The 13,001-nt window shown below is 37.4% G+C and overlaps 2 protein-coding genes across 8 annotated transcripts in view; one reads left to right on the top strand and one right to left on the bottom strand.

Annotated features, from left to right (window-relative positions):
• FGF14 (fibroblast growth factor 14) overlaps positions 1-10,529 on the top strand; it is a 417,171-nt gene extending 406,642 nt beyond the window's left edge. For all 7 annotated transcript variants that reach the window (XM_065057919.1, XM_065057898.1, XM_065057946.1 and 4 more), the window contains one exon: positions 3,727-10,529. In XM_065057919.1, coding sequence (XP_064913991.1) covers positions 3,727-3,863 — 137 coding nt within the window. In that variant the 3' untranslated portion in view covers positions 3,864-10,529. The remainder of the gene's footprint in view (positions 1-3,726) is intronic.
• Positions 10,530-10,762: 233 nt separating this feature from the next.
• ITGBL1 (integrin subunit beta like 1) overlaps positions 10,763-13,001 on the bottom strand; it is a 142,477-nt gene continuing 140,238 nt past the window's right edge. The window contains exon 11 of the mRNA XM_021280694.2: positions 10,763-11,822. Within this exon, the coding sequence (XP_021136369.1) occupies positions 11,731-11,822 (92 nt within the window). The 3' untranslated portion in view covers positions 10,763-11,730. The remainder of the gene's footprint in view (positions 11,823-13,001) is intronic.

Here is a 13,001-nt window from a genome sequence, read left to right as displayed (position 1 = left end):
AAGAGGGAATGGTTTCTAAAATACCTTTTGTGAATGTGCGTGCCCCGCACAGGGGCCATTCCAAATGACAGTCCCCAGGATTCATGGAGCAGTTCCATGCTTCAGCATAGTAATGCTAGAAAGGGCATATGTAAAAACATTTTTTTTCAGGAATTAAGAGGTCATTTTTGAAGAAAATAAATACTTTGTGGAAGTGCATTGGGCTGGTTTTAAAATATTCTCTCGGTAGGGACAAAAGCTGTTGTGAGTCTTGCAGTGAGAAAACAGTCCTTTCATTAAGCAGAATGAAATAATGGATATTGTAGGATAATTGGGAGTTATAAAAGGGAATGGATGAAATGTCAGCATTTCAAAGTAAAAGCTTTCTAATACAAAACACAAAGGTCTCCCTGTAAAATAAATCATACTGTATCACTTAGACAGTTGATGTAATTCACAGAACTTGTGTAAGTTGGCCTTTAAACCAAGACAGAAGCAAATAAAACTCATACTAACCTTGTACACTAATATGATGTCACATGTTCTCTGAAAAATACGTTCACTTATATATCGGAACTTTTTAGTTTCCCTATGTGTTCTACAGGCCTTTATAAACCTATACTGCTTTTTGATTCTTGTCCTAATGGCATTCCAAGTTTCACTGATATTATTGCTATACACAGCCTCAGTCATTCTGAAAATTATATTGTTACTTAACATATGAAAACATATATCTGAGCAATGCTTTAGTTAGCAGGCCCATTTCTTCTAACATTTTAACTTGAAATTTTTGACTAAAGGATCAGTTTTTTAAATGCTTCAGGGTTTCGTCATAAGGAAAGAATCTGCATAATCCTGTGTTTTAACTTCATGTTTGAACTCAGGTTGATGCCTTTGTGCTTTCATCATCTTTCAAAAGCTTACAGTATTTTCATCAGCTGTCAACAATGTTGATATTTTATATGTCAATCCCTTTATATTGAATTCTAAGAAATGCAGGGAGGGAAAGCCAATGCATTTTTAAAAGCAACAACAATTCATATGGATTAGGAAAGAAGTTACTGTTTTCATTGATGTTTGGATGGTCAGACTCTATCAAAATGGCTTTGGCAAGGCTTAGAAATAACTTGCTTTACATTGCCTATGTGAGTCATCAAATATGAGGGCTCTCCTATATAATCACTTACTTTGTAGTTTGATCTTATGCTATTTGACTTAATATTTCTGTAGGTCATGGTGTTATTTAATCAAGCTCTTTTAATTAACCAGCAAAAGTGTCCTAAACACAGTTATAGGGGCGTTCTGAAGACATAGATCATCACCAGCTTTATGTACTGTAGGGACGACGATCAATTTGGATACAAGGGTGTCATGTGGGATAGTGCAAAGCTTTTGACACTGTCCCGTATGACATCCTTGTCTCTAAATTGGAGAGTGATGGATTTGACAGATGGACCACTGGGTAGATAAGGAATTGGCCAGGTAGTCACACTCATAGAGCTGCAGTCAATGGCTCAATTTCCAAGGGGAGACCAGTGACCGGTATTGGGACCGGTGCTGTTTAACATCTTTATCAGCGACATGGACAGTGGGACCGAGTGCGCACTCAGGAAGTTTGCCAATGACATGAAACTGTGTGGTGCAGTCAACACTCTGGAGGGAAGGGATGTCATCCTGAGGGACCTTGACAGGTTTGAGAGGTGGGCCCATGTGAACCTCATGAAGTTCAACAAGGCCAGGTGCAAGGTCCTGCACATGAGTTGGGGCAATCCCAAGCACAAATACAGGCTGGGTGGAGAATGTATTGAGAGCAGCCCTGAGGAGAAGGACTTCGGGGTGTTGGTTGATGAGAAGCTTGACATGACCCAGCAATGTGCACTTGCAGCCCAGAAAGCCGAACGTAACCCAGGCTGCATCAAAAGAAGTGTGACCAGTAGGTTGAGGGAGTTGATTCTCCCCCTCTACTCCACTGCTGTGAGACCCCACCTGGAGTCCTGCGTCCAGCTCTTTCACCCCAATATAAGAAGGACACGGACCTGTTGGGGCGAGTCCAGAGGAGGACCATGAAGATGATCAGAGAGCTGGAATGCCTCTCCTATGAAGACAGGCTGAGAGAGTTGGGCTTGTTCAGCCTGGAGAAGAGAAGGCTCCACGGAGACCTTATAGCAGCCTTCCAGTACCTAAAGGAGACCTACAAGAAAGCTGGAGAGGGACTTTTTACAAGGGCATGTAGTGATAGTACAAGGTGTAATGGCTTTAAACTGAAAAAAAGGTTAGTTTTAGATTAGATAGAAGAAATTCTTCACCGTGAGAGTGGTGAGGCACTGAAACAGGCTGCCCAGAGAAGCTGTGGATATTCCAACCCTGGAATTGTTTAAGGCCAGACTGAACAGAGCTTTGAGTAACTTGGTCTAGTGAAAGGTGTCCCTGTCCATGGCAGAGGGGTTGGGACTGGATGATCTTTAAGGTTTCTACCAACCCAAACCGTCGTATGATTCTATAAACTTCAGACTTTCAGAAGCCATAAAAGGATTTAGATTATATTATTGAAAATATTAGAACAAGTATTTGATTAGCTAATGATGCTATCGGGCCCTTCATATTTATTATGAAACTTCACACTATTGAAGATCAAGGTCAGTACTTCGATGCTTCTGCCTCCTACCCTAATTAGCCAAGGGATGAAGGGATTGTGCTCTCTATGGCGGCACACAGCCAGTCCTGAAATCATAGTGTGATGATTAATTCCTTTGACTGCTTTGACATCTCTTTTAATGTTGCTCTGATATAAATAAATGCTACTGCAGTTAGGTATAAGTGGAAATATTACCTGATTCGGTGACATGGAAAATGAAATTGAATTATCCAAGAGCATTAATCATTAAGGCAGCTTAATGCTGGTGCTGGGTAATTGAACACATGTATTTTCCTCAAAGGATTTAATGTGGTTAGAAAGGGACCGATACCCAGAGGCAAACTTTGAATTCACTTGATAGTTTAATTTGGAGTTTTCTGCAATTTCACATTCAGCAGATATCAGTGGCTACTACATATGTTTTTGAAAGGAGGAAGAAAAAGCCCCAAACCTCTTGTGTACTCTCTGCAGCCATGTCCTGGGCATTTCTTCAGTACACACCTGAAGAGATAACGGCCAGGCTCCTCAGATTTGGAAGAGAGACGTGCAAACTTTCTAGAACTGGTCCCAAGTGTAGTCTTGCAACATAGGACTGAAAAAGAACTCTTAAGTCTAGACAACTGTATCATATAATCCCATTTGTCAAACACCATCTGTCTTACCTCATCATATTTTACTTCTAAAAACTGCAGAATATTTGTTTAAGGGGTGTGTGTATATATATACACATATGTTTGTATATATATATATATATGTATATATAAATATGAACATTTTTGTGTGTCTGTCTCACGCAAAGACAGAAGAGTAGATTTTCATTTCCAAGGCTTCTACGGTTTCCATTAAATAAGCATGCATACCGTTTCCTACTGTGTTTGTAAGTCAGATGTGGAAGAAGTGAGAAATTTGGAGGGTCAAGCAAAGCTATCAGTCATGCGAAACAAGTGTCTGTCAAAATAGTTTCCCTCATGTGCAAGACATACATGGCTAATATTACAACATCGGTTATTGTAGAAAATTAATCCTATTTGAGATGAGCTCTTAAATGAGATACTTTCTTAAAAATGTCTCTCCTTTTTGTTTTTCTTTTTTTTTTTTTTTTTCCCCCTCAGTTGCCATGTATCGAGAACCATCTTTGCATGATATTGGAGAAACGGTGCCAAAGGCTGGGGTAACTCCAAGTAAAAGCACAAGTGCATCTGCAATAATGAATGGCGGCAAACCAGTTAACAAGAGTAAGACAACATAGCCAGATCGTCGCAGGTGTTATGACTTACTGAGTCCCGAGTACAGTTGAGCAATTTATCCTTGCCAGACTTCCCCTCTGCAGTGTCTGTGGAGCAGCTTGTGGCCAGTCGCAGACTTGCCTGTTTCTGTTTCTGAACTGAGTTGTTGCAAGCAGATAAATCTCAACATGTAGCTCCACCCACAGCGAGAAGACACCTGGATGAACCAGCTAAACTCAGACCATGGAATGCCCTACCAGATATTGGAATGCCTTTTTAATATCTTTTCTGTGACTGTGACACTTCATGTGAATGACATACTTCACAAGTACACTTGATACCTTGCCTGCTGACAATTGCCCATAATCCCTTTTTGAGTCCAGTTTCAGCAAAATCCATGTGTTTAAGTTCTATTTTGTAGCACACAAATAATCAAGTAATTTCTAGTTAGATGCTGTAAACCTGTGCTATTATGGATTTCTCTTCTTCCCTTTTTTATAAGGCTGCTCGCTCCACTGTCTGTGACCTTTTGCAGGGATTGTGTTTCTCTAGAACTTAAGTGTTGCCAGTGGCATAGATTTGAAAGCAATCAGGGAATCAGGAAGCCTTCAAAATCTCTTATTACAAATTATATCTATAAAGAATAGGATTATTGTTTCTGGCTTACAATATTGATTAAATGTGAATACTCTTTAGTAACAGATACTGTGCTTCTGAGGTTGGCATTATAGTGGAGGGAAGAGTGTCAAACACAACCACCAGGAAGTTTTCTGAACCAAGTGTTTGGCATCCCCCTATAGTTTCTTTTTGTGCGTGTGTTTTATACATATCACAGGCTTACTGGTAATGGTAACATTTGCCTTGCCCAGCGAGCAAGACCCGCTCATTTTTGGAAAAGTGGGTCCAAATAATTTTATAGGCCTTGTAGGCCTGAATTAAGGCTCATTTTTCATCTACTGAATCTTCATGGTTTGAAAAAGAAAACCACACACCACCAATTTAAAAAAAAAAAAAAGAAAAAAAAAGACTAGCCGGAATTGCGCTACCTAAATCCATTTCAAATATAATCCTTTCCTGTTTTTAAGGAACTGAACTTAATGCCATTGTTATTTTTGGCTGAAACCCACACGTACTTAGCAAAGCATGGGCAAGGATGTTGTTGTGTTCTTTTTTGCAGCACCAATGCAAAGGGTAGTTACAAATTATAGTTTAATATTTCTGGTGTTTTAAAAAAAAAAAAAAAAGTTTTAAAACTGGATATATTACAAAACTTTATTTTTATTTTTAGCTAAGCATGCGAAGTCCGGTCCTATGTATCTCACTGATATCCCAGTACATACCTCCACCCAGCTTCCTTGGATAATATGCCCACCAAATTGCTAGATTGAAGGTGCCTTGCCTTGATCTCTGTACACTGTACTTTCTCCTACATGAACCTAGAAGAAATCAAAAACATCATGAAATTGAAGCCTTGGATCATGTTACCGGGAACAACACCAACCCTTTGAGTTTGCCACTTGTGAACAATTAAACCAATGTTAGGAGTAGTGAGGAAGATTTAGAGAATGCCACAGAGATGCCACTGAAGTGTTGCACACTTAGTCACAGGCTTTCAGAAGACTAACATTGTGGATACACTCTCTGTGCTTAAGAAGGTATTTGTTTCTCAGAAAGGGCAACAAGAACCAAACTGCACCTCAGTTTGGAAAACTGTGTGGCGAGGCTCTCTTGGCCCCTTGCTGTTACCTTGATATTCGAAGACAAAAAAAGGAAATAATGCATTCCTTTTTTAGCACTGTATTTCTGGCAATTTGTTTTATCACATCTTTGTGCTGAAGTCCCTAGCAGAGACCACTGGTTATTTCGACACCCTGTCTGCTCAGCTAAACAACTGATTCAGTCTGAATGAACTCTTCATGGTAGTTTTCCAATGTGTTCAGTTTTTATATGCAACATTTAGTGCACTCTTTAAGGGGGTTACTGTAAAGCTGCTAAATTCTAGATTTTTTTTTTCATAGGCCAGACTTCCTTGTTTATAAATGTAATATGAGAACAGGAAGCTAATACTTGATGTTGGGTCTTTCTAGGGAGGGAGTAAGTTAAGCATGAAGCCCACTCTCCATGTAGAGAAAAAAATACAAACCTGCTTTAATACTGTGATAAAAACACAAGGAAACTTTGACTTAGACTGTGCCCTTGCCCACAAGCACTCAATATGTGTGCATGGGGAAAATACTTCATAGAAACTTCGGTGCACCCTTTTCACCCCACCTGGTCCAGGGGGATTTGTGCACCATTCCTGAGAAAAAAAAAAAAAACAAAACCAAAGCAACTCACATGGTGACTGGGAGCTTGCCCTGCATCTGGAGGACCCATGAGAGGCAGCAGCCTCAACATTGTGCTATCTGCTGGCCATAGAGGAGGTCCCAGGCCTTCCTACAATTAGAAGAGGAGCACTTCACAAAATTTTGAGTAAAATAATACAGCTGAAGGTGGCATTCTCTCTCTCACCTGAACCTCATAAGAGTTCATGAGGAGGGAAAACGTGTTCTTGTCCCATCCAGCCATCTTTTTCCCTCCTAGTGTAAGAGTCTGGGGAGAAATGGGGCTGAAGATCTGGCTGAGCCATGCAAGGAGGTTCTGGTTCATGGCCCAATGCTACATAAGTAATGTTTTCAACATTAAACTTTTTATCCCAAGTAATTACAATCTGTGAACCTGTTGGGGGGGCTATAATTAAGGCCAGATATCATTTTTGTAAGCAGTTAGTATATATGGGAAATACAGTATTTTAAAAATTATTTTCTGTTTTTGTTTCTATGGGCTAAATCCATATGTGCATTTAATCCAATGACTAGGTGTCCTAAAAATATTTTTTCTACAATCTGTTTCAACACAGCAAAGGGGTCTTTGTGGTTTTTTCTTTTCTTCTGTTAATTTTGTCACTTGTCTCACTTGTTGCATGGGAAGAGGATGGCAAGGATCAACTGCATGTAGTAGGTTTTGTCTGTCAAAGAACTGTTGGTCTGTATTACTAAATTTACATACATATATGCAAAGAGGTTGTCTGCATTGTACAGTTTGTGTTTATTCTTATTTGTTGTATACACAGATTCCACATGAATAAAACATTTATATGAAGGCATACTGGAAAACAACAAAAAAAGTTTATGTGAGAAGTAGACTGTGCAAAACACCATTGCACTGGCCACAGGATGGTGAAACTTCATGTAAATAGTTTGGCAAACTCAGTTCTCCCCTTTTACCATGCCAAAGAAAATTTTAGCTCCTTAATATAATACCTCTCTTGCTGTTCTCCAGGATGAGACTTCACCATTTTCTTCCCTCTAAAACTAACATTGCTGTTAAGTGAAAGCTGTTTTTAACTGTCTGTTACTACTAAAGTACTGTACAGTAAACCTGATGGAATCAATTTGTATTTACAGATTGGGTTTTTTGTACTTATATGTCCAGCTGTCTGTGAATCTGCAGCATTCCAGATCTTTTGCATGCTTGCTTTGTGTTTCGTTCTTCTTCAAGGTTTTATCTAATCTCTGAGAGACTGTTTGCACAGCAATCCAACCTCATTTTACCATTTCATATGTTAACACTGCACATAGTAATTTTCTCTTTCCTTTCCTTTTTTTAATCTGTAGTTCAGCTACAGTTCTATTTAACGAAATCAGTCACACCTGCACAGTTTTAGAAATCCAGTTTTACGTAGATATGAACTACTTCAACAAAGCATCATTTTGTTGTACTTCAAAACTTTTATAAATGCACAAGAATCCTTATGAGATTGCTCATGTGAAGAGCCTATAGAAAGGTGTCTATAGCTTTTAAGTGCTTTGTAGTTCACATAACACAGCTTTTGCTTAATTTGCTGCATTTTTTAGCCAGTCTCCAATAATTTTTAATATACTTTCATTTTCATAAACTTTAACTTGTGTAGAGTCAGGCTGGTTCTTAGCAAACCCCCTCCTATCCAAATATAAATTAAAGTAATTCACTTGGACTATGGCGTATACCTGAAACAACACTAAGAACTCTTTTTCTTATATATATAGGGAAACTCTTTCTCTTGGTTTAAAACCACCATGAGCAATGAGGTATGAAAGGAGGTGGTTTGGTCCATGCATTATAAATGTGTCTTGCCAATCCATCTCTTTATCAGTATGAAGAAGAAATTATCCAACTCCATTCAAATTGGAATGCAAGTAAAGTTAGGCTAAGTAAGGAGGTTATCTTTCTTTTAAATGCCCTTTTAGATAAACGCATATTCCATGCAATGCATTTTAAATGTCTAATAACAGGGTGTTTTTTGTGATGACTAACGCAAATGCTATGACTTATTTTTAAAGATGTTATAAAATTTTTGTCCTATTACCTAGTCACAGAAACATTCAACTTAGCTTTCTTCATCCCAGTATCATTTAGCTACAAAATAAGATGTCATTCTGTAAAGATGCAGGGGCAGTGCATCAGAAATGTCAGAGCAGCTATATGATTAAACTTACTTCTACATGTTTCTAAAAGAGAGTATGGCCAGGAAAAAAAAGATCATAAGTAAATTAATAATATATAGAAGGATCTCAATCCACAGCTGCTTTATAGGTGATATTACAGATATACGATATACAATTCGCATAATCCTGCAAGTCTATTGTCGAAGCATTTAGCACACTTCTGGATTTTGTTCTTTCTCTCCTAAGAAGAAAGCAAGGCTAAAGTATCTTTTGTTTATCAATCTAGCCAGTACAAAATCCCCATTAATCCAATTTGGTTTTGCCACCTAGAACTGCCTTTTGCCACAGGCCAGGAAGCAAGTTTCTACAGTCACTAGATATGGAGAATCAAGCAGGATGTTTCACTCCCTTACACCTCTTCCTACTTTTATAGTTTACGTATCTGGAATTCCCATCACAGAGAATGAGGTGTAAAATCACAATTTATTAATACAGCTATTATTTTTACATATGTGAAATAATAACCTTATTCCTTCTGATCTCATTTTTTTTGGTGAGGAACTGAGCCACAAAACATCTGCTGGGAGTTACATCACCAGTTACTTCAGCATGAAGAGTGAGGGGAATGTTCAAGCAACATTATAAGACAGAGAAAAAAATTGGAAAGGGATTTATGTATACATTATATTTTTAGAACTCTTAGTTAATGCTTTAAGGTTTGTAGTGATAGCACAATTTTGTTCAATAATTTATATCCTAATGAACCACTGACAGCAGCAGTCTTAGAGTATTCTAATGTTTTTCCATATGTACGTAAACAAACAACTTGGATAACACTTTTTGAAATACTATGGCTATGTGACCCATGCAGTAGCCAAAATGTTGCAATTGATTTTTTTTTTTTTAATTCTAAATAGAGATAAGAATCATCTTACACTCTTTCAGTAGATAAATTTAAAATGAAAGCAAATTACAAAGTTAAATACATCAAATATGACATTGCAACCCTCTAAAGAATCATTCTTTTGTCTGTGAATGAGTACCTGAAATATTACAGCTGATCTACAGTATATATAAATCTGCTTATCATGCCATGAAGAGAGTTAAAAGCATCTACGGAACCTAGATAAGAGTTTTGATTAGTATTTTCTTATTACAGTACTAAATGTAAATGGAAGGAAATTAAGGAAAACTTTGTATCTTTCATTGTTTACACTCTGATTCAGCAGACAAATGTATATGCAGAAAAAAACCCCAAGAACAATGCATAAGATGATTCAGGCCAGCGGTATTCATAAATATAAATAAAACCAACAGTGTGTGCTCTGCAGGCACCAGGGTTGACAAAATGCATATATATCAAAATTTAAGAAAATATTCCTGTTAAGGTCTACAGAGTTTAAGGGTTATAAGTATAAAATACAAACTATAATTTGAAGATGAGTTTTACTTTGAAGATTCTTTATACTGTATCAATACCTTTTAGAACTCTGCCTGATATTTTGTTTATCTAAAAAGGGAGCAGCTAGCAGCCTTGGGATGTATGTCTCATTACTTATCTGCATAACTTCTGTGGAAGATATGCATGAATGTTTGGTGATTACACTCCCTGAGAACACGGGTTTCACAAGCTTCATTTTGAGGAAGAAAGAATCCAGGTTAAGGAAAAACAAAAAAGTAAGAGAAAGAGAAAGCTACATAAGAATTGGGGATAATAAAAGTGATTAAATAAATTCATTCATTTCTTTTGCATTCTATTACATCTTCTGTACCACTGTATTTTCCTATTTCAAAGTTTTCCTTTCTAAAATAAAACTAATTTCTAGACTAATAATGAAAATACCTTTTTCGTTGAGATATAGTTCCCTTATTTCTTAGTCATGTACCTCTTCAAAAATCAGGACCTTGGCACCCAAACCACAATGTTAGAGTTTGGTATTAAAAAGAAATCTTTTCCAACCATTTAAGCAATTTCTCGCTCAGCCATGGTTTCACAAAATGTAAACATTTTGAAACTAAAATGTATGTATTTTTTTTGCTCTAAAGAATTCAAGGGCTGCCAAATCTACATGTATTAACAAAAAAAAAAAAAAAAAAAAAAAAGAGACATATGTAAATAAGTTAGGGAAGTCCCAATAGTTGTGCATTGTTCATAACTCAATGTGAATTTCACACTGAGCAGCATTTCACCATTGGAAAATAAAAATAAACTTTTTGTTCATACCACTGCTTTGTTTGTATTTAGTGTATTAAAACTTTAATTACTTTGTTGCCATTGTCTGAACATCTTTGGCTGAGACCAGGCTACTGCACAGCATAGCTGATTTTTAAAGTCAGTTGACCTTCAGGCTCCCCACTTCTATAAAAGCAGTTACCTGCAATTAATATCATGTGTGACAGTGCAATCTGTTCCAAAAAGTGATTTCTAACGGCATACAGAATTGTCACCCTAAAAGTTGCTGGTATAACAAATTTTCATTTGCTTTACTTTAAAGAGGACTAGGCAACTGTACATACATAGAGCAATATGATAACAGTACATATGAATTGCAGGATATATATTCAGAATACTTAATCATACATTCATATCTTTATTAGTTTCATTCCTTATATTCCTATAGGTTATGTATTTTAAAGTATCATACTACGTAGACTAGATAACCAAATTGCTGACACATTAACCATAGAAACCAAGTTCTCTTGTGGACAAGGGTCTGTTCAAACATTTTGGGTCTTCAGCCTATGGCTGTCAGGTAATTGGATCTCACTTGTACAAATACATACAATTATTTGGCCAGATTAAAAATCATTAATGTTTCCATAAACTTCTTTACAGCTTCTCTCAGTTTATGAGCTGGTGCATAATCAGGATTGTCAGAAAGAAAAAAGGACCAAATACTGTATTTGTCAAACACCGTAAAATGAATCAAATGAATTATTTGACAAATATTCAACCAGCGCTACTCCTCTACAGAAATACTGATGCATAGTGATATAGAGAGGTGACAACCAAGTAAATGATGTTAAAAAAAAAAAAAAAAAAAGGGTTTTCTAACACATTTTTCTATAGGTTGCTTAAGAAGCAGGCATTACAGGTATGATCGCAGTCCCACTGAATTCACCAAAAAACTCTGGAGAACTTCCACACGGGCAGTATTATATGACTTCATCTTTCAAAGCCTGGACTGTCCCACTCCAAAGGAATTGTTAACTTTTTTCTTTTCTTTTAGTATTGCCACACATTTCTTTAAGGAGCAGACCCTCCAGGGAGTGTTCTAGAGTATTTACACCCATGTACATGTGTGTGAATGCACACCCACACCTACACTCTGAATACTTCTGAAAATAAATGTTCTAGCAGCCTAAAGAAAAACAACAACAGCAACAACAAAACCCCAAACAACTCAGTCTTTGATGTCCTTTGTTAAGGGTATTCTCTCCCCAGCCAGATTTCACAAGCGTTTCCATTCCATCCTTCCCAGCACTCACAGTTTCCACAGTTACAAACACCATTGCCTAGAACAGAATGAATAAAGGGCAATTATCATAATTGAAATGTACTACACTAAAATGTGTTTTATCGAAAGTAAAAAGCCACGCCAAAGTAATTGCATTGTTCCTTTATTGTTCCCACCACCACCCTATTTTTTTTTTTCCTTTGGAAGGAAGCAATTACTGTAGCATTGCATTAAGAAGCCACCCCAAACCCACACTTACAAAGCATTAATGGCATTCCCACCAGTAATCCCACCAGCAGAATTGCAAATATTGTAATTATGTCACCACTATTTTTACCTAGCTGTTGAGGCACACTGCACCTCAAGGTTCAAGGAAAAACAAGATTACTTTTAACAATTGTGCAGAAAGTAAAAGACATAAAAAGTTACAAACAGAACAGCAATAAAAACATCGCTTTGAACGTGAAAAGTTTTAAACCTAAATTCTCAGAAGTGCTATACAAATAAATATCTCAAACTCTTTATTAGATGAAAACTGTGTTAGCCCTATTTCGCCCTGGTGAAACGTTAAGTACTGAGACACATATTTTAATTTTATTTCAATGTTGTTCACAACTCTTGGATGCTCAGCATGACACCTCTACAGCCTGGGTCTACAGTGTGAGCTCCTCTTCCTACTGACTTTATGAAGATCTATGAACAGCTGCTGCAGCTGAAGATAAGGCTCCTGTTGCTTCTCTGCTGGCTACTTGCCCCTGGAAAAGGACCCTTGCTAGCAGGCCTAGCTGGAAGACACCATTTACCACTATCAGCCCTCCCACTCTCACTCTAACCAGCTTGCAGATTTCCTCCGTAATTTCTCAGCAATAATTTTTCTAAAATAAAGATTTGTAACAGGAAGCAGCCAGTGAGTTATTTTGGCAATTCCCACTTTGCTTCTTGTCACTCGATTTGTCATGAGGGTCTGTTGGCAGCCTGCCCATTTCTAGCCACATCTGCCACCGGAACTCTCAGCCAATGTTAAGGTGAAGCCACTTTAATCACTAGCCATCACATCACAGGAAATACTGTCAGGTATTTCAGCCTCCCACTGAGAATTGTCTGATTGCCACACAGCTATGCCTCTCACCTACCAAATATCATCTGACAAGTGCATTTTGTCTATGGCTTAAGTGCACTATACACATAGAAAGTCCAGTAAGAGAAGAAAAGTTGAAGAAATCTCACAATCACAATG

The sequence above is a fragment of the Columba livia genome, chromosome 1, assembly GCF_036013475.1.
Source record: "Columba livia isolate bColLiv1 breed racing homer chromosome 1, bColLiv1.pat.W.v2, whole genome shotgun sequence".
NCBI lineage: Eukaryota > Metazoa > Chordata > Aves > Columbiformes > Columbidae > Columba > Columba livia.
The sequence above is the reverse complement of the archived record's forward strand: the minus strand, read 5'-3'. Positions and strand labels throughout refer to the sequence as shown.